At 32.8% G+C, this 23763-nt stretch overlaps 1 protein-coding gene across 4 annotated transcripts in view; it reads right to left on the reverse strand.

The window, feature by feature from the left end:
• Positions 1 to 23763, reverse strand: part of ATF7IP (activating transcription factor 7 interacting protein) — a 91656-nt gene that overhangs the window by 44522 nt on the left and 23371 nt on the right. For all 4 annotated transcript variants that reach the window (XM_072954754.1, XM_072954753.1, XM_031670651.2 and 1 more), the window contains one exon: positions 126 to 1654. In XM_072954754.1, the coding sequence (XP_072810855.1) occupies positions 126 to 1647 (1522 nt within the window). In that variant the 5' untranslated portion in view covers positions 1648 to 1654. The remainder of the gene's footprint in view (positions 1 to 125; positions 1655 to 23763) is intronic.

Consider the following 23763-nt stretch of genomic DNA (forward strand, 5'->3'; position numbering starts at 1 on the left):
ATTTTAGTCACTATCATTCTTAACTTTCTCTGCAACTAAGAGGAATTTAAAACTTTATGAGAATGTTTTACTAAACAGTTTATTAAAGCTAATCAAAATCTTTAAAATTTAAATAATATGCTAACCTGGAGAACACGTCTCATTTTGTGAGATAACTTCAGATTCATCCTTTTCCCCCGAAATATCTTCTTCATCAGAGAGGACCAAAAAGGCTTCTTTTGGCAAACTCTCACTACTTTCTTGTTTAGATGGTGAACCAAAAGAACCTTCCATCTTTTCTTCCAAATCTGGATTTGTCTCATCAATTGGAAGAAGAGAAGCTTTAGAAAAGCAAGTAAGTTCATCTTCAGCAGGTGCAAGCTTTTCCAAAATGGGAATGATTTCATCTGTCTCCATAGAATCTGTATTCTCTAAGATATCCTCATTTTTGTCATCTTTTATAACATTTTCACTAACAGTTTCTGCAAGGTCTGCAGAATTTTCTTCATTCTTTTCACTTTGGTCAATCTCCATACTGCTAGATATAGCCTCCTCTCCAAGAGCAGATTCTGTGATAGCATCTTCTTCTACTTTCTTTTCAGGAGACAAATCAGAACAAATAATTGTATCATCTGTTTCCAGAGCTGCTTCATCAGCATCAATATTACTATCAGCTTTATTTTTCTCATCAAATGAGAAAATTTGATCTAACTTTTCATCATCCCCATTTTTTTCAAGAAAATCACCTTTATCGCTACTAGGCTCTGTATTGTCAGCTTCAGGAACTGGTTCACAGACTGGTACAGAACTTGGTTCAAATGTGGAATCAAAGGCTGATTCAGAAGTTGGTTCATCAGAAGTTGGTTCATCAGAGGCTGGATCTCCAGAGGCTGAATCACCAGAAGCTAGATCACCAGACGCCAGATCACGTGAGGCTGGATCACCTGAGGCCAGATCACCAGAGGCCAGATCACGGGAGGTCGGACCATCAGAGGCTGAATCACTGGAGATCAGTTCAGTGGAGACCGATTCACCAGGGACCGGTTCACTGGAGATCAGGTCATCAGAGACCTGCTCACTGGAGACCAGTTCACTGGAGACCATTTCACTGGAGGCCAGTTCATCAGAGGCAAGATCCCCAGAGATGGGATCAACAGAGGTGGGATCAACAGAGGTGGGATCACCAGAGATTAATGCTTCAGAGGCCAGATCTCTAGAGGCAGAGTCTTCAGAGGTCAGACCTCCAACAGCCAGATCACCAGAGGCTGTCTCACCAGAAGATGGTTCAGTAGTCAGTTTAGAGGTTAGTTCAGGAGTTATATTATTGGGAGACAAAGGTTCACACTTTAACTCATCATCCTGCTTGTTTTTTACATGAATATTTAAGGTACATGGTGTTTCTGTCCATTCTGATTTACTTTTTTCAGAGTCAAAACAAAGTTCTTCAATGCCATTCACCTCTTCCTTGTCATTAACATAATCCATGTTTTCCAAAGGTGAAGTTGGGTCCAAATCTCCATTTTCATGGTTACCATTTAACAGCTTGACATCAGTTTTCAACAGTTCTTCTTTGACCTTGTACACTGCTTCAAGTTGTTGACGATCACTCACTCTCATTGTTTTTCGAGCCTTAAAGACTTTTCTCTGAGGTTCTTCTATACCATCCATGTTGAATCTTTAAAAAGAGAAAGAGAAAGAAAAAGATAGAGTTTAATAGTTGAAACCAAAGCCACCTAATTATAGACTTAACTGCAAATTGATCTCATAAGCAAGCAGCACTTAATATAATTTTAAAATAATGATATATAGAAAGCACAATAAGCCTTGCTGTGTATTAATTTTCATAGTTATTGGATTTATATAATATAAAATAGATAATAGGTACAGTTCACAGAAGATCAACTAATAGGCAGTATTATGAAAAAGTGACTAATTTCTAGTTTTCATTCTCAGTAAGCTAATGAATTCACACTCTGGAGGAGACAGATAAGCATTAACAGAGTACATTAAGTAAAAAAGTAGTTGTCAAAGGAAAAATAAAAGTTACAAGAGAATGAAACCAGTAGGGGAATCGGAAAAAGGTAGAGGTAAGAGGGGAAAAGAAGGGAGAATTAAGGAACATAAAGAAAGATTACATTTGCAACCAGGGATCTATCAAAAAAGTGAGAAGACAACTCACAATAAAAGGAAAAACAGTTGACCCTTGAACAACAGGGGTTTGAAGTTCACGAGTCCACTTAAACTTGGAATTTTTCAATAAATACATACTACAAGACTACATGATCCACAACTGGTTGAACCTGTGGATACAGAGGGCCAACTGTAAAGTTATACAAGGGTTTCCAACTGTGCAGAGTCGGCACTCCTAACCCTCACACTTTCCAAGGGTCAACTGTATTTGCAAATGTATGATTTTATATCATGTATAATGTATCTGATAAGAGATCTACATCTAAGAAATAAATAATATTGCAACAACTGAAAAATAACAACAAAAAAAACCCAATTTAAAAGTAGGCAAAGGACTTGACTAGACATCTTTCTCTGAAAGATATACAAATAGCCAACAGCCAGTAAGCAATAAACATGACAAGATGCTCAACATCATTAGTCATCAGAGAAATACAAATCAAAACCACCATGAGAGAACACCTTCCACATACCAGGATGGCTATATCAAAGAATATAATGAGTGTTAGCAAGAATGTGGACAAATTAAAACCCTCGTACAATGGCATACATTGTAAAATGGTGCAGCTCCTTTGGAAAAACTGGCAGTTTCTCAATATGCTAAACCTTAATCATTAATTTTCAATCTTTTCCCTTTTTTAAATTTATGCATGTGAAGCTATAAATTTCCCTCTAAGCACTGCTTTAGCTGCATCTCACATTTTAAAGTGTCATTGTTTTTCTGTTAAAATATTTTCTAATTTCCACTGTGATTTCTTCTTTCATCTATGAGTTATTTAAAAGTATGTTTCTTAAAAGGTAATACATATGACCACGTGAGCTCATTACAAAAATGCAAGATTGATTTCATATTAAAAAATCAAGTAATGTAGATTATGAATGAGTCATGAAGCATCATAGCTTTATTTTAGGGCCAGCCAAGGTGTCTACTTGATAAAAATATATTAGATCCCTAAGCTTCAATTCCTTAGAATGTGACCTTACCTGGATGGGATCTTTGCAGAAATAATCAAGTTAAAATAAGGTCATTAAGGTGGGCCCTAATTCTGTATGATTAGTGTCCTTATAAAAAGGAGGAAATCCAGACAGACACACATATGGGAGAACACTGTGAAAACTGGAGTTAGTCAGCCACAAGCCACAGCTAGGAGAGGTGTGGAAAAGATCCTTCCCTTTCCTTCAGTGGGAGCATGGCCCAGTCAACATCTTGATTTCAGACTTCTAACCTCCAGAAATGTAAGACAATACATTTCCATTATTTAAGAAAAAAATTTCCATAAATGTGATTTATCACATAAACAGAACAGAAGGTGAAGATATAAACAAAAGATCATCTCAACAGACAGAATTTTCATTTGTTTGACAAATTTCAACAATGACATAATTAAAACTCTCAGAAACCTAAGAACAGAAGGAAACAACTCAAACCTAATGAAGGTTATCTACAAAGAAAACTGCAGATATCATACTTAATAGTAAAATACAATCAGAACTAAGACAAGGATGCTCTCAATCACAGTTTCTGTGTTAACACCTGGCCAGTGCAGTAAGGCAAACAAAAGATTTGGTCTTGAAGAAAGACAATGTTGCAAGTCTATAGTGGAATAAAATAAATGCCCTTTACGTATTTAGATATTCAGGGATCAAGAATATTGCTTTTATGTTGGATATTCACTTAACATCACCATTACCAGTAGGAATGTCTTTAGGATACACTCACTTTGGTTGGAGAAGGGAAAAAAGTAGCCTCTTAAGTCTGGGAACTCATGTGAGGCTCAAAGCTAGGCCTCAGTGTTATCATAAACTGATTTGATACTTATAGCTAAGCCATGTTAGACATAAAATGACCACAACATTCAAATTAGACAAGGTCAGTATGCAACCCAGCCACCCCTAAAATACTAAACATCTCCTTCTCTGACTAAATGAGTGATGGCTACTTTTTTTTTTATCAATTGCAGTTTTATCCTCACGGCAGCTTGTCCGCCCTATAGATAACAGTCACTGACATACCCAAGCATAGAATTGGCCCTGCTTTCAGACAGCACCTAATCCAGAGGCTCTACTTCCTCAAACCCTCCCCCCAAACCCAATCTATACCATAACTAAATTCTTTATCAGTTTTTTTCCTACCATTCTCTTACTGATATGCCTCACAGTTTCCCCACGGTGAGCATTCTTCCTCACTGTAACAAAACCAACTTGTTCGATTACAGGTGTATTCCTGGTATTCCATTGTTCCTGTGACCGAAAGGCATAGAATAATGACTGAGCCTATTTGCTGGGGGCCAATACTTAAGAATCAACCATTCTGTCACAGTATTTCTAGACTGTGGTACAAAATCTGCATTTATTCTCTAACTTTAAGCCAATTATTTACATTAGTCTCCCTAGACTTTTTAAATTACATTATCGAACTGAGTAAAACTAGTTACAAAAATTACCTTAAAATTGAGCAGAAACATCAATGCAAAATTATCATAGGCACCATCTTAAGGATTATTAAGTGCAGTTCAAAATGTAACCTTCAAAATTTTTCTCACTTTACTATTCATTCTAAACTCATACTAACTGAAAAATTTTCTGCAAAGAAGATACAATGCAAATTTTGTAGTCACTTTTCCTTGTTGACTCCAAACATACAAAATAATTAATGCATAGTATAAGTATGGTTATCTTTTAAATATCTTCAAATACTGAAGTGAAATTCTTTTGGTCTTTGACCTCATAATAGCCATATTTCTCAGCTATTATATGCATAACTGGTAGTTATTACCAGTTGCAATAAAAGCAAACATTCCTCTAAAAAAGTGTATTTTCATAATTTCATAACTCCATTAAGAACACAAATTCTGCAAACAAACATGGATTTGAATTATAGCTCTCCATGTACTTATTATGTGACACAGGACAAGTTAGCTAACATTTCAATGTTTAGTTTCAGTTATCTTAAGAAGGAAATATTAGTACCACAGAGGTTGTAGTGATGATTAATTAAGATTCTATATATTAAGCACTGAGAAAGTAGTTAACAACCAATAAATGTTATCACTATAATTGTCTGTGTATTCAGAATGTTTTTAGGCTTAAACTAGAGAATCTGGAACAAATTTCTCATATATTTTTGGTATTTTGTATATGAATTAGAAAATCCAACATGCAAACATCATGTTTAATGTTAACTGCCACTGCCAAGCAACATTTAATAAAAATAAATTCAATCCAAACAGGGCAGTTTTATCAACAAAATTGTCATTCAATTCAGTAAAATGAAGGACTATCTCTACAAAGAATTTACAGAATAACTACCACCTATACCCACAAGGGCGCACACTACAGCCGTTTACTAGATCTTTTATGAGTTCCACGTATAATGAAAAACAGACAAAGCAATAAAGCAGCATCATAAAAAACCAGTTCAAACTAGTTCATCCATATCTACGCAAACCAATCAGCAGTAAGTTTTTAAAAGTCTATTTTGCATAAGCAATGTATATTTAACAAAGACTCACATTAGAGAAGGGTGTGTTACCTACAAACACATCTCCATGACTGTATTACTGAAACAAAACATTTCCAAAGATCATTTTAAATACCATCATCTGGAACTGAGAAGCCATTCACAAAACTATTCTACAAAAGAAATACTACTTTTCTAGGTGGCAATACTACAATCATGAAGCTCTCACATGACTAATTTATTTTCATAGGAAAAAGCATTTATATTTTACAGCAGAAAATGCCTGCTATATCTAGAAGTAAATGTATAAAATGTGATGAACTACGTTCTCCTGAAAATTTTTCACAAGGAAGATAGTAAGAAAAAAAATGTTTTAAAATCCTTACTCTATATATTCAGATTCAAGAACTACTGGGAAATATCATCACTTAAAAAACAAAGTCTTTTCTACATCATTAAGAAGGGTTTTCCCTTTACCAAAGAAATTTAAATTTAAATAACCAAGAAGGGTGTGTTACCTGCAAATAATTCTCTATGGCTTGGAATTTTTTTTCAAATTTTGGGTAAATTATTTTTAAGGAAAGCCCAATGAGCCTCTTCTTCTTTAAGTGAAAACATGATTTTCTTCTCTGTTTCATCCCCCTCCACCCACTCCTTTCACTCTTCTTTCTAGCAAAGAGATCATAGCTATAAAACAACAAAGGAAAGTATTACCAAAAACTGTAATGTCAGCCTACAATCTGCCTGCTCAAAAAGCTCAAGAATTTAAGTGGCTGTTTAAGAGCTGCTCACAAACTCAGCCAATCAGTAGCCACAATTTTGATTCCTGCCCAGCAACAGGAGACAGACAATAAGGTCAGAGAAACATAGTTAAAACCTGGATCTGCAAAACTTCAGTGAGGTTCTTTGTCTGATATAAGTAATCTAGAACATAATTGCATAAAATTCTAAATACATAAAATGCATTAAATACATCACATAAAAAAATAAGATCTTTATATGCTTATTTACATAAATAATATAAATTACACCTTTCATGCTATTTTAACTTATCTTTTTTTAAGTTACCATGAATGTTTCCAGAAATATAAATCAATTCCCTATCTGGGGAATGAGTCAAACATGGCAATATATAACAAGAATATACTTTTCTACACAATGGGTCATAATCTGCAAAATTCAAATGTAAATTTTTTTTTAGGATTCCATAGTCCTTAACATTTATAAAACATTTATACTAAAAATCCAGCAAAACCTTAAATTCAAATAACTAACAAGATTATTTTCATACCCTCCAAGCCTATTTGTTATAGATTGCCAATTTCAAAAATTAATTGTATTCTGGACCCAAAGGTTTACTACAGATGGTATTATAAAGTGTTTTGTTGTCTACTACACTGAACTGACTTAGAACTGATTCACCTATCAAAATTAAAGTGTGATACTTGATAACTATATTGTGTTGTAGATATAATTAGTACATTCTTTTCTCCTTAACTGCCCTTGGCAGCAGATTACAAAAGGTAGAGTTCTTCCCTTTTGAAGAAATAAAGCAAATGTGTAGATTACACAATAAATATTCATGTAATCTGAAGGAAAATTTTTCTTATACTACATTATTTTACAATCCTTTAAACGTAAAATTATAAAATAAAAATAGGAAATCTGTCACCAGAATGTATTTTTTCTGAAATTCACTACCTATCAGATTTTCTTAGTAATACATAAGTTTTAAAAATAAACCTCATTTTTATCTCCTTCAATTACAGATGAACCTTGTAATTTTTCAAACATACCCAAGAGGGAGCTTGCTGCAGCCATACTCTTAGTTTATATAATCTCCCCATAGGAAAAATAAATCAGCAGCTGCTTCAATGCTTCAGTCCTGTGAGAGAACTGAAATTCACTGTCTGATTGGCTCAAAGCCGTAGTTGCCTAAAACCAATCAGCCATCAGTGTTACGAACCTTGCCCGGCAACAAGGGAAGCAGATGAGGGCAAGTACGCTACCAAGAATCTAAAGGGTGTGCAATTAAAGGTGAACAATGAAACTGATACATGTTCATAATATACCCCAGATTCTTTGTTTCAATAACAGGTCTATGGCAAGGTTTTCTGATTAAATAAGCAAGGATCTAAACTACTGCTTTCCAAGAGCTGCCTTAACTAGCAAAACAATAGGAAGTAACAGGATTATTGGGTCAAAACACATACACACAAACACACACACACAAACACACTGTATTAATTCAAAGTATGGATTCTTAATGAAATACACTTAAAAATAAAACTTTAGCAAAAGCTTGCTAAATGTTAAAAAAGCCATTTAAGTGGATTTGACACTCGTATCTTTGACATAGGTACTCCAATTAAATTTATGCTGTTAACTAACATTAGTATAACATTATTCTAAACAATAGGATGCTGAAAATAATTTTTATTCAAATTTGAGTTTTTGTTAAATGGCTTAAATAAATGTTAGTCTATAGGCCTGACTAATAATATGGTCTACTCTTAAATAATCACTTTTAACGCTAAGGATTCCTAGCCTCTTTAGAAATGAAACTCTGCTGCTGAATTATTTTAAAAAACTCCATTCTTAGTTGAGAATTGTGTGATTTTACTTTGCACTCCTAAATTTTACTTGAGAATTCTGCAACAGTCCTGGAAACAAAATAGTGTGCTGCACAGTAAATGTTAATCTGTATACTGTTCACTGCCCATTAAGGAAGACTGGTGGAACTGCTAATGCAATGATTCATCCTCTTGATACTTACCTGCTCAAATGTAGTATAAAGATTTTCTAAATTTTTACCTTAAATATGGATATCTTGTCATCTCTGTCAATAATTATTTTTCTAAAACTTTAGTAAAACATAATCACTACTTTCATTACTTCTGTTAAAAATCCCACAAAGATTTTCATCTTGTTTCCAGAAGTTGTCTCTCCCAGTCACTACAAAGCACTGGCAATATTTACTTGAGGATCCAGAGCCCCCTACAGTTCACGATTGTTCAACTTTATTATGGTTCCTTTCTCAATTACATAGAAACAGTGTCAGTAGCTAGCCTACCACGTTAAAAAAAAAAATTGGTGAAATTCGTTCCTTATCTAACACTCACAAATTCAGTAAGGTACTGAGTATTCATAATATTTGACACCTCAATAAATAACCCTTTCTGCCTGTTATCAACCTACTGATAGTAGCTGGGGTATCAAACTGTGTAATGGAATATTCTCTAACTAAATGTTTTAAAATAATCAGCAACAAAGGAAACAGGGAGTTTGCTTTACTAATAGAGTTCCTTGGATAAAACAGTAGCAAATCATGCTCTTGAAATTCTGGTATGTACATCAAACCGGAAGGGTCACTACAGTCTAGCTTGTTGCATTCACTGCTATTTTTGAGAAGTTCTAGGGTAGGATATATGAAAAAATGCAAGATACCTTAAAATCGCTTTTCCAAGTATATTTGGAGATCATTCTGTTATATAAGCAAAGTCAAATTAGTTGGCCCGATCCAACAAATGCAATTTTAGAATACATTTAATCAAATTACACCCCCTTAGAAAATTACCCACTAGCTTATCTCACTCACCAAACTTCACCACCACCTAAGCAGCAATGAGTAAAGTTACAAAAGGCCATTTATTTTATTTCCTCAGGAACTCTTAAGAAACCACTTATCTAAAATGTTTCACACTTTACTTGGATGAATTAAAACATCCACAATGATTTAGGAGAAGTTGAAAGATGTAAATCCTTCAAATGCCAGGGAATAATAGCTCTTACTCTTCTTATTGATCCAACCTAAGGAGAAAGTGGAGGGCTTACTTTCCTATCAGTCAGCTTTCACTAGGTAATAATGCAGTAAGAAAAAATTTATTAGTTATTAAGTAACATTCTTCTTCATTCGAGGTCACAGGCTGAAGGAGGAGCAACCACTCCCCAGCAGGTCTTGTGGCAGAGAGAAACGACCACAACGACAGAACCACACAATATACAATGGTTTTTAAAACTTTTTCTTAGACACTGTATATACTGCTTCTACTCACAGTCCATTGGCTAAGCCAGGTTAGACAGCAAGAGGATAGAGAAGTAAAAAGCTCTCATGGGGAAACATTTCGTGTCACGTGGCAAAAGGCTGGGATATATACTCTTCTTACCAGAAGAATAATGGTGAAATATATAATCTACCACCTTAAAAACACAGTTATAAGAGCTTAGCTTAACAAAGATTTCTAAACTAACAAAACTGGATCTACTCTGTGTTCTAACATTAGCATAATAGTTGTCATTGGATAAATCATCTAAACTCTCTAGATTTCAGGCTGCTCAACTGTAAAACTAGAGAGGTTAGGCCAGATGCCTGCTAAGTTCAATTCTAACTCACACAACAGGAGGAAATATTTACAAATAATGTACCTAATAAGAGACTTGTATCTAATAGAATATATAAAAAGTGTTATGACTCAATAATAAGAAAACAACCCAATTTTTAAATGAATAAAGAACTTAGATATTACTCCTAAAATAAACCAATAAGTAATACATGAAAAGATGCTCAACATCATTGTCATCAGAGAAATGCAAATCAAAAATGACAATGAAGTAACACTTCAAACACACCAGGATGGCTCTGGTCAAAAAGAAAATAACAAGTGTTAGCAAAAGATGTAGAGAAATCGGAATCCTCATACAATGCTAGTAGAATTGTAAAATGGAGCAGGGACTTCGGAAAACAGTCTGGTAGTTCTTCAACACCATAATGCCATAAAACCTAGAAATTCCATTCCTAGATAAAGATACCCAAAAGAAATAAAAACATGTCCATGCAAACACATGTGTATAAATGCTCACAGAAGCACTACTCACAATAACCAAAAAGTATCTCTTCATAATAGCCACAATAACTGAGATGTCCAGCAACTGATAAATAAAATGTGGTATATCCATTTAAGTGGAATATTATTTGCCCACAAAAAGGAATGAAGTACTCATAAATGTTACATCATGGATGAACCTTGAAAACATGCTAAGTAATAGAAGTCCATCAAAAAGCCACATATTGAATTCCATTCATTAGAAGTATCCAGAAAAGGCAAATCTATAAAGACAGAAAGCAGATTAATGGTTGCCTAGGGTTGAGGGGTTGGGGAGTAAATAAGGCGTGGTGCTAAGGGGTGCAAGAATTCTTTATGTAATGTAATAAAAACTTTCTAAAATTAATTGTGGTGATGGCTGCAAAACTGTGAATATTTTAAAAACCACTGAATTATATAAGCAGGTAAATTGTATGTTATGTGAATTATATCTCAATAAACCTGTTATTTAAAAAAAATAGCAGAACCAGAGTTGAATACTTTTTCATTTGTTTTTAACCTAACCTCCCTTTACTGGGTCACACTTTCAACATAAACAAAACTATACGAAGAGAACTGAGTATTGGTTCCTACTTTGGAGAATTTACATTTCTAGGCCAACAAGTATACCTGTAATTATACTAGTGATAAAAGGCAATATACACTAAAATAACAGCAACCTTGTTCTCCATGTGTTCATCTTAGATAAGCCCATTACCCTTTTTCCCTGTCCTAAACGGGACATAATTCTATAGCATGCTTATCTCACAGGATGGTAGTAATGGGCATGAGATACTCATATAAAGTCAAAGAACAAAACATATTTTATTGACAAAAACAGTACTAAACATGTTGCAAATGAACTCTCCATGTACATACATAAATTAAGTCTTGTACAAATGGAAAATGCAATTAACTATCTTTACCAAAAGGACCAGGAAGTCTTCACTGAAACAGGAGCATTCTCTTTTATTATAACCAAAAGGTTACATGTAATTAATGATAAACATGTTTTTAAATGAGGTATATTTACTGAACTTTCTGGAGTTACATAAGGCCTTGTCATATTTTATCACTACTGTCTTTACTGAGTGTGATGTGTCTTGCCATCATTTATTGCTTTTGCCAGTACCCTACATGTATCTTTCTAGAAATAATTATTAGGGGAAGTGGTTGGGAGATGGGAGAAACAGGTGAAAGGGATCAAGAGATAGAAAGTATCAGCTGATAAAATAAATAAGTCACAGGGAAGTAATGTCTCAGCACAGAGAATATAATCAATAATCTTGTAATAATTTGTACAGTACATAAACTACAATAATATTGAATCTTATGTTTTATACCTGAAACAAATAAAATTGTAAGTTAAATATACTTTAATTAAAAAAAAGAAATGATTATTAAAAGTGGACTGTAATACGTATATTTCTGTATGTTTAGCAAAATACTTTGGCATGACTCATCATATATCTAGTATAAGATTAATGCATTTTAAGTGGTCATGCTTTGTTGTCAGAAAACATCTCAGAATATGCTGGTATCATTATGATATGCTTCAGAAGTCATTTAACAAAAGAAGAAAACATAAAGTAAGTATCCTGGAATAGTATTAATGAGCTACATAGTGTGTGGCATATAGGAGACAGCAAATATTGGCTAAAAGAATGATGGGCTATAAACATACAACTAACATGTAAAATAATTCTTAAGTGAAAAAAACTAAATTATTCTTTTAGAAGCAAAGGTAGTAATTTAGAGTATTTTTGACAGAATTGTAAACTAATATGCTGGCATGTTTACACACAGCAGGTTTAAATACAGAGGCCAACCTTTCTTTGAGGAATCAGTATGCTTATTTTCTAACAAAAAGTAACATATACCCACTTACACATAATGCTGCCTCCAACAGGATGCATACATAGCACCATTAAAATTAATCAAATCTGACACGAGAGGCATTTTTCAAGGCTTACAAACCTTATTTAGATAGTCTGATTTCACATTTCAAAAAATGAAATACCATTTTGAAAGAAATCTAATTTTGCTTATTACTACACAATGATGAAAATCCTCTTTAAAACAATAAACATATCCCAAAGGGAAACCCCTGCAGCCATCTTATCAGTTCTCTCACTGTAACAGAAACTGAAATACAATTTGCATAGTCACTGTGGTTGGATAAAGAAAGCAGGTCCATGTAACCAATCAGAAAGCTAGAAATTGGGCAACCATAAGAGGAGAAATTTTTAATCTGCTTGGCAACAGCCTAAAAATAGAAACAATATGCTAGTATGAATCCCAGAATAGATGTGAATATAAGAGCAAAACAACCAGCAAAAACACTTTGTTTTCTTGGGGAAAAAGATGTGCCTTGCATTTCATTATCCAAAATATTAATTTGGAACATTTTTTTTTTACTAAGTGGCAACTAAAGAAAAATGAATGCTAAGCTAAATAAATGGTCCTCTTTCAAGTTACATGCCGTTGTCCTTGTTATTTTACTTATATATGTATATATGTGTGTGTGTATATGCACATATATTTTTAAGTGCTCTTTTCTCAGGAGAAAAATTAATCACTTTAATCATGGTTCTAATATCTCTAAATCTTTAAATCGCTCAAAATCTGAACAGCAACTGCATTTTTTCCCTATCACTTTCCCCCTGCAATATTTGGGAATCTTAATGGCAAAAGACTGTTAACTGTATACTAAAAATAGAAGGATTAAAATAATTTATCTAAGTAGATCTCTGAATAGATCTCTATTGGGAACTATGCCTTATTTACTTTTGACACAAACTTACATAGTGTCTTCCACACAGCAGTCATTCAATAACTGTTTTTCTCAATCAAATTAAAATAATTCCTCAGTGAGGAAAACAAACTATATTATTGTTCATGTCAGTAAAAGTTAAACATGTAGATATATATAGCCGGAAAAATGCTGCTATTTTTAAGTTTTTTCTTCCTGCTTATTTTTATTTAAATATAGTTGATTTACAATGTTGTATTATACTGTAAATACTATGATTTTTGGTTTTTCAATTTCGTCTAAAATGGGATGTTAAAATTGACAACACTTGATTTTTCTTATTTTGCTTTCCAGATAAAAGAATGTATTTATTTCATCATTCTAATTTTCCAACCTAATTATGCTGAGTATGCATATTTCCTTCTACATTACAAATTTACACTGGCAAGATTTTAATAACTAAAGATGGCAAATAATGTGCAGTCTAATGTAATGATTACAAAGATTATGGGCTAGTGAGGAATGATCAAATTTTAAGAAATAAATTAAAGGAAAGTAAAAAGAAAAAGAAAAGGAAAACAGTCCTTTTTAATTTCAAGAATTTAAATTGTATCTGCTGAAATGAATGCTAGTTAGACAGTCAAATTATATTAAAACAAATGCTATTTATCAAAGTTCATGTTCTATGCATTTCTTACATCAAATACTCCATGAATATGTTTTAATGAAGTGGTAAGTTAATTTTAAAATGTTTTCTTTGGTCACAAAATGAATTCATATATTTGATACTAGGAAAGTCAACTATGAAAATTACATGTTAAGGACTTATTTTAATAAAGCTTAAAAACAACATCTTTAAAACATAAAAACACAGAACAGTTTCAAGTAACAAAAAAGCTCCAGTGAAGGATGAAAAAAATCAAATGAGCAATCCACTGAGTAATATATCCTTTTCATCTAGATATTTAAGGATACCTGGATTTTAAAATTAAGTTTATCCAAGTCTTTAAACACACAAATACTATTATTTTAAACATTAGTCTGAATGAAAAGTAACTTGGTTTATTGTCTTATTTATTTTTCTTAATGTTGTATTCATGTGTGACCTGGATATCCAGATATAACTATAACTGTATTCACATCTTTAAGATAACTTAAATCTTACATGTGTATAGATCTTGTTTACTTATCTGAACAAATAAACTATGATCCTCATCACAAAGGAAAGCAGTATGAATTAACCTATGAGTTACAGTTAGTGAGGAAGAATATAACAAATGGGTCAAAATTTGATAGCAAGGCACTGCAAGTAGGAAAAAGTATTTTATAGTTCCATGTATATAAGTCAGGTATCACTTTAGATATATATCTCAGCACTTCATATTTTCTCAGGTATTATTTAAAGCTGTCATAGTACTTTTTAGTTTTACTTACACTGGCCGTTTTTATTTCAAGAGAACAGGAAAGGCATGATGTTTGCAGAACAGTATTCAAAGTAGTTAAACATCTTGTCACACACCAATTGGAATTTTAGGGGGACTGAATAATCAATGGTACCTTAGTGTTGAAAATTAGTACAGCAACTAAAATGTTCTGGAGAAGATTATATAGTCCCAGAAACATCACCATCCCATCCCTCCATTCTTTCCCCCATGTCTGGACCCTCCCCTCTAAGAACCTACAGGATTTTAAAAGCTGAGCCAGATGTTCTGTGGCCTCAGCCTATGTGTACAGAAGTCTAACTTTAATAACAATCATAAGCAAAGGAAGAACCCTAATCTTCCTTCACATCCCAGAGTAAACTTGAATTCTTCTTTGTACCTATAGTTTTTCTCTTCTGTAGCAAACAATATTGCTAGTATGTTATTCCCCTTGTAGGTCTAATTAAAATTATATTTACCACAACTTTTTGAGTTACTCTTATTTACAAATCTATATCTTTCTTCAGTTAGAATTTAAGAAAAAAAGTTATGCTTTTGATAACAAGATCTCTCCTGGGAAGACACCTCAGAATGGACCAGCACTCCCCTAGGGAGCAAAAACGGAAAATTACATTCTTATTCTGAAATTTTCTGGCAAACAATGCATGAGAATATAATCTACTCGCTTCTGGAATATGTTTCTAAAAAGCATAGCTTCACAGATTTGGGCTGCCAGAAACTATTATTAAAAATTTGTGATGTAGTTAAGAAAACACAGGGCTCCTTTATCCAAAACCAAAAATTACCATTTTGTTTCATCTTTCAGAATCTAAAAAGTATCTGCAGATCTGACCAAAAAAACACTATTCTTTGGAAACTTTCCTAACCTCTCTCCTCCTAACTATCATAAAAAATGAGCCAATGTTTTCCACCCATTCTGTGAACATATTGACTGATAACTACAAGTATACTGAGATTTCATGTTCTTCTGCTTTCATCTAAACCTGTTCATATCAGTTGTGCTTGTTATGAATTCAGTTATACATTTTTACTTTAAATCACCGAATACCATTAAAGTTTGTGTAAACTGATGAAATATGAGTGCAAAAAAAAAGCTGTTAGATCTGCATCAGTAACAGAAGATGATGCAGAAAAAACACAGATTAGAGATCTGACTTAGGCAAATCATTTAACATTTTTAGGTCTTAAGTTTTCCATCTGGAATAAATGGAAAGTAAGTTAGAAGACCTGAGAGATCCTTAAAGTTGACTCTTAAATAAAATTTTAATAAATTGCACTCTAAAACAAACCACTTTACTGAGGAATGGTAAAGACAGGTTGGTGTATTTATGTATTTATCAAATAAGACAGTAAAGAAACAACGTGACTAAAAGTACCAAAATGGAGATTAAAGTGTTACTGCATGTAGATTTTAACGTTTAAGTGTGGGAAAGAAATACAAGCAGTATTACACTGTGTGGAAATCTTTCTCCATGAATGACCGTAGAAATTAGAAGTACTCTATTTTCCATTAACTGCCATCTCTCCAATATAGACTATTTAATCCTAATAATTAAACACATGCTTTCAAATGTGTAATTACAAACAAGACCTCTACAAAGCCCTTGCTGTCTTCTTGATAGGGTTAGTACTCCCAATTTCTATGAGTCAGATTTCAGAAAACTGACTCTGCATAAAGAATAACTCAAATTCAAATGGAAAGGGAAAAAAAAATGCCTTTCTTTCTTGTCTCAATTTCAATTGCACTTCTGCTCATAATCCTATTTATAATTCAGTTATATCCACAAGATTTCACAAGTAGTTGCTAAGCAACAGAAACCTGCTGAGTTCAGGGCTACTGGAAATCTGGCTCTCTGCCACATTAAAATACTTAACTGAGCCTAGAGCCTCCAGAATTTTAAAAAAGAAAAGGAAAGAAAAGAAAGAGAAAAAGAAAAAGCCCTAAGAATACAATGATAAATGCAATAAGCCACCAAGTTCTTTTCAGAGTTCACAAATTCAGATCAAAGACCTTATTTTGGTATTTCCAAATTATTTATTAAATTTCTCTTCTAAATTCTTTTTATCATCTTTTAAACATTTAAGTAAAGACTTTGAAGCTATTCTACTGGAGAACAGAAGACATGTGATTACCTATGTCACTTTTCATGGCATAACAACTGACTCAATAACATACTGTGCAAAGAATAGCCCTTGGAGAGACTAGAACAGCAGTCTGTGGGAAATGACTGAGACTTCCTATGTCTTTAAGGCCAGAAGAAAAAAAAAACTACACATTTTCATCCAAGTCCTCTATCGCTGTAGACCACGTTAACCACTAAACGAAGGGATACATTTTCTATCCCAAACTGCACTAGTTTTCCATTGTAAACACCTCTATTAAAAAGGTAAGCATATCCAGAAGTGTATTAACAACCCAAAGTGGTTTAAAAATTGTCATTTTCAACATAAATTGAAAAGGCATTGAATATGTTCCAACTCATTCACTGATAAAAATGAAAATTACGAACATAAAGACTGCTCCTTTAGCTGATAATGGTTACTGCAAGTCAATAGGAAATTTCCTATTTAGTAGTAAAACACCATAGGCATCTCCATTAAATGCAAAAACAAAATGCATGATACTATATTCAATATTGTTCTAGAGATCCTGACCAAAGCAGTGAAAGCTCAAACACAGACTCTATGAAGAAGAAAACATTAAATTCAGAGTAGCAAATAAAAGGTATCCGGAAACATTAACATATTAAAAAATGCACAAAGTTATGAAAATATGTGAACTATTAGAACTATGTATAACTCAATCTAGGAAAAAAACATCAATTTCAAATGCACAGAAAGTACTACAAGTACAAACTTTTAGAAATATTTGACAGATAAAAAGCATAGTGATATGGAATTTGTGCCCAGAATAAAAAGTAACATTTATTTCTGCATTAAAAGTACAAAAAATTCAGAAGAAACATAAAAAAAGAAACAAACAGGCAATTCATAACACAAATATAAGGAAAAATGTTCAACTTCACTAATAATCAGGAAAAGACAAAATAAAGAGAAGAGATATTTTTATACATCAGACTGGCAACTATTCATTGTTAGCAATAATATGCCATAATGAGTAGCATTACACACTGCTGGTAGATTTCATTGTCATAACCATTTTTAGGGGCAAATAAGCATGAACTATGCATCACTTTGACACAGCAAAGACATTTTAAGGTGCCTACCTTAAGATGCACTAGTAATATGTTTAAAAAGGTAATGTATCAGGATACCTACTGCTACACTGTAACAGCAAAAACAAACAAATTTAACATCCATCATTAATAGTGAAAAAACTATATTGGAGCATCCACACTAACGAATAAAGAACACTAAGAGAAGTTAAGAAGAATGAGGTAGGTCTCTTTTATGGACGTGAATATTAAGTGTACAACAAGCAGCTACAGAACTCACAGTACTTAAGAGTACAAACACCAGAGCCAGACATACCTCTTTGAATACTGGTACTATCAATTCCTTGTTTAGTTACCTGTCCAAGATACTTATCCTCTACTTGTCCCACTATCCTCATCTATGAAACTAGACTATAATAATGCCTCTCCTCATAAAAACATTAAGAGGATTAAATGAGAATGTAAATAGAAAGTTCTTAGATATATAAGTAGACAATAAATGTTTCCAGTTTTTATGCAATTATGTTCTAAAATGAAAAAATATTATTCTAAATATTTATATACACATATAAGTGATATTTCAAAGTCTGGAAGGATAAATGCCAAACCAGTTTCAGCAGCTCACCTGGTGAGAAGACAACAGAATATAAATGTAGCCTTTCACTTAGACTTGATATCCAGTTTCAATTTTCAAATGAAAACACTTATATGATCTGTATATAACAATCAAGCTCATTCCACTTTCCCCAATCTCTTCCATGCTAATGCTAAACCAGGGCTGTAGTGACACTTATGAATGTTACCCACACAGATGCTAAGCTCCAGAAGAGACAAGGAAGGGAAGCTACCATTCAAAGTACAAACTCCCAGAATATGCCATGAGCAGCAAGTATCACCTCCTCACCCCTCACAATCACTTGGATCAGCACACCCTCAAAGTAAAATAGGAAATCTCAAACACAAAAATGGGTGCAACCAATAAAAAACGGGGTGGGAGTGAGATTATACAAAGGAAAAACAGAAAGCTAAGAGACATAGGTCATATACTCAGAAGCAACAACTTTCACCAAAGAGCTGTTTTAAAAAAAAAAAAAAGAACTGAGAAAAAAGAGAATAAAGTAAGAAAAAAATTTTTTTCAGATAGTTAGAAAAAAATTTTTTCTATAGAAAAGGCCTACTGATTACCAAAATGGACTAAATTAAAACAAGCCAAAAAAAAAAATTTTTAACACCTAGACATACTGTGTTAAGATTTCAGAAAACCAACACGAGGAAATATTAATAACTTACACAGTAAAACAAAATCATTTTTAACTATAAAGGAATAAGAATTAAACTGACATCAGACTTGTCATCAGCAATACTGAATGCTAAAATAAATAACAATATCCTCAAACTTCTCAAAGTTCAGGGAAAAAGTTATTTTCAGCCTAGAATGCTATTGCTAGAAAAAAAAGCAATCCCCAAGGATAGAAAAAATAAAGATATTACTTCTAAGCAAAGACTGAGGAAACAAATACTTGCAAATATAATTATATAAAGATACACTACAAATATAAGACAGCAGAAGATCCTAGGAAGAAACTCAGATAATGAAAACAACAATGCTCCATAAAGCAAGTAAAACTCAAGGGCAGGCTGAAATAATTGAGAATCCACCATCTTTAAAACAAAAATTCTGGAGTCAAAATCCAAGATAATTACAGAATGGGAATTAATGGACTTAAGAGGTTGTGGAATGCAACACACACACACACACACACACACACAGAAAACTATCAATCTAAAAATAATATAGTTTTCAAGCTGGGTAAATTGACAAAAAAAAATGTGTTATAAACAAGAGACCAGCCTTATAATAAAATAGCATAGAAAGGTTGAGAACTAAGAGGTGGAAAATGATATACAAAACAAATGCTAACAAAAAAAGAGATTAAGTATACACATAAAACATACATGTAAATATAAAAAATATCTCAAATTGAAAGTCAAGTAATGGGAGAAAAAAAAGGTATTTCTGATTGATAAAAGGTACAATCTACTAGAAATGTGTTAACTTTGATACACCTAAATAATATCACTTCAAATCACAGAAAGCAAAAACATTTTAAAAACTCAGGGGAAAACTAATAAATCCACAATAAAAGATAAACACACCTTTTCTAAAATCCACAGATGAAGAAAACAAAAGCAATATTAAAGATGTATTTCTCAATTTACATGCCAGAAAAATAAAAAAATAAATGGAAGTGTATATCCAACAAACCCAGAGAATGAATCTTTTATGAATACAACCAACATAGATACTGACCATGCATGTGGTGACAAAGAAATATTAATAAATTCAAAGACCACCCCCCCAAAAAAATTCACAAAAGGCCACATTCTCTGACCATAACATAATACAGTTAGATAAACACTAATGAAATGAGAGGGAAAGTTATCTTCTTATAAATTGGTTTAAAAAAACAAAAAGACTTTGGATTAAGGAGGAAATCAGTGATGAAATAATAAAAACAATTAAGTATTAACAAAATATAACCCAGAGAAACCCAGAGAATTCAACTAAAATGATACTCAGGAGAAAAACTTAAATGCGTATATTTAAATTAATATAACTTAAATTATATTATATATATTTTTTTAAATTAAAAGCACAAACTTAAAAATGCTAGTAAAAGAAGAAAGTCATAAACCCAATCAGTAATTACAATAAAAATGAGAAATTATAATAGAAAACTCAAAACAGCAAGAAATCAACGAAACCAAGTCAGTTCTTTGAAGAGACTACTAACAGGGGGGAAATATAGCAAGGAGAATCGAAAGCATAATAAACAATATTAGAAATTATGAAGAGGATATAACTAAAATATAACATAACACACTTGGTTCAAGTATTCAAGTACATTAAATGTTATCAATGGAATACACGAAAAAGACTAAGGGATTTTAACTTACTACAAACTCAATAAAATTCAACAGTGGGAGGTAGCTGCCAAAAACGTCAATGCAAAGTTAACTGCTGAAGTACACAGTCAGAGAAGGGGGACATTTTTCAATGTCTATTTAGTTTTGAGTGTCATAGACTTCTAAAAACAGACAAACGATAGGATGAACTAGAACAAAATAGTGTGTGAGAAATAGTTGGAAAAAATGGAGGATATTTAGCCTAGAAAACACAAGAGAATTTTAATGGTTTTCTCTAAATAGTGCAGATCTATCATGTAAAAAAAGATACAGATACATAAAGAAAGAGACAGACACAAGGTAGAGGGCAGAAAAAAAAACCAAGGAAGGTCAATTTGGTCTCAAAAATCTGCAAATGTTAATTTTTCAAGATGTCCAACAAAAGAAGGAACTTCTTAGGAAATCACAGATTGCCTTCTGTCATTTAGAAAAATTGAAGCAGAAGCTAGAAAATTACCTGTCAGGAATACCAAACAGTAGATTCCTGTGTAAAGTGTGATGTTAGAACTCCTTGACCACTTAAGTCTATCTCACTTCGAAGACAGCTGAGTCTACATTGCCTTGCTAAATAAATTTTGTTGCCTAAGAGGAACACAAAAACTAAAAACTCAAATTGTATCACCCAGATTTTTGGGTCATGCACACTCAACCTCAATAGTCTCAAAGATTATATATATCTTTATGCTCATAGCTTTTATTTGTGTCTTACATGCTTCCCTTTAGGTTTATTTGTCTATATACAGAATACTCCTCTGTCCTATTTCCCATCATCTTTCTTTGCTATGACCCCCAACTCTAATAGCATTCAACAAATTCCTGTTTTTCGGTCTAACAACTTCTTGCCTCTTTACCTAAACCAGTCAGTCTATCTCAGCTGTCTTCCCAGCCCACCATTCTCTCAAACAATGGCCCAAGAGAAGTCTGAAAACATTTCCCAACTGGAGGTATGTCTGTTCTCCAGAAGCATATTAATCAAAACTGATGTATTTCTACTATCACCATTTCTCCAATCCTAGTGAAATTATTTACTTAGAGGAAACATACTCAGAAACTTACACATTTTTATACTTCAACAGAACATACATTAAAACAATCATTTAAAAAATCCCAAGCAATACTGTCAAAAGGCAACAGGAAATAGCTCATGTCCCTGAAACATGCGTGTTCTACCTCAGCTGGCCTCTAGTTTTTAAGTACTCAGCCATGTAGTGGTAATAAATGACAGACTACTTTTCAGAATCCAGAGAATTGAAGTCCAACCTAAAAACTAACACTTTTAGGCTGCAGAAAGAACCTGCTATTTAATTCCCAGAGAAGGAGGTAAATGCAAAGAACTGCCTAATCTAATTCCTTTCCTCCTCCACTTCTCTAAGCTAGCCTTACTACCACACTTTGCCTCATCCATCTTACTCACCTCCCCACACTCATCCCCCCAAATTATTATAAGAATCAGTAATATAGTTTATCACTGGCCATACTGTTATCAGTATGTATTTCTTAATAAACATAAATCTTTATATTTTTACAGTAATGATTATGTATTCTCTATTTTTATTTCAATGAGATTTTTTGTATGCAATTTTTCAGGCATACAAAAAAAGAATAACATAACAAATGCCTGTGCACCTTTCACCTAGCTTAAGAAGTAAAATATTAGACTCAATGAAATTTCTAATTAATACACTCATTTTAGTTTCAGATTCTTAAATTCACTTTGTAAAATGATGATAAATTTAAATACATGGAAATGAAAATGATAAAGGTGGTACTAGGAAATTTGACCATGTTATATACATAAATATAAATTATCTAATGTATGTCAATGAGCCCTTTGTGAAAACATAAGCATTCTGATTTTGATGATGAAGTCAAAGTGGTACATTTATACTAAAACTTTATAGTTTAGTGAGGTTATAAAATGTCATCACTCTGTATGTACCAGCTGGTGTCACTACAACAGAGAACACAGTTACAGGACTATAATGAAAAGAGATCTAAAACTGATTCCTATATAATATAAGCATATTGTATGCATGAGTAATATTCATATACAAAGCCCACTGTTCATTTCAACTCAAACCTCAGGAAAATTAGAAAAGATAAAAATATTTTTTAAAAAATCAAATCCAAATATGACATTCAGAATCTCCTGAAAATTAACATTAAACAATCTACCATTCCTAGTATTACTAAAACTAAAAAAACAAAAAAACTTCCCAAGGGTGAGAGACAGATATAAGGCCTGAGGGGTAGAAGAGAGGGGAAGGTTATCACAGAAAAAGGACCTGAATCTCTTACCTGTGGGCAGCTTGAGACTGTGAAACAGACTTCCTCTTCTGTTAACCACTACTACTTAGTTCATTTGTATAAACATTAAAAGCTAATGCAGATTTCTAGATCAGTCTTTTTAAGCCTAAATTCCTTGTCTGGTTCATATTCATTTAAAAAAAAAATCCAGGAATACAGTAGACTGGCTACATAATAAAATTCCTTTCAAACAGTGGTTCACATCTGTTGTGTAGTTTGTGCAGCAAACATTCCATCAACCACAAAAGCCAGAAAACAGACAGCATGTCAATGAAGCTCACAAAACACTCAACGTACATCTTCCAAAGGACTGTTGCTAGTGAAGATGCCTAGTCTCAGAATTCTTTTGTACTGCTTTCTATGCTGCCTACTATTAGGTCTGCAGCAACTGTGTGCAGTTAAGTACCTCCCACATATTACCCAATAGAATCAATAGGCATAAATTTATAAAAGCAGAATAGAAACTTAAGGTTTATAACTTCTCACTATTCCATATATTAACTGTCATTTGTGGAGGTCTCAGTACTCCTACTCTAATGCATCAACTCTGTTCTGTCAGTCCAAAAGGCTGCATTCTTATACATTCCAAACAGGAAATCCATGACACATATTATTTGCTGCCCTAGAA

The sequence above is a fragment of the Vicugna pacos genome, chromosome 34, assembly GCF_048564905.1.
Source record: "Vicugna pacos chromosome 34, VicPac4, whole genome shotgun sequence".
Lineage (NCBI taxonomy): Eukaryota > Metazoa > Chordata > Mammalia > Artiodactyla > Camelidae > Vicugna > Vicugna pacos.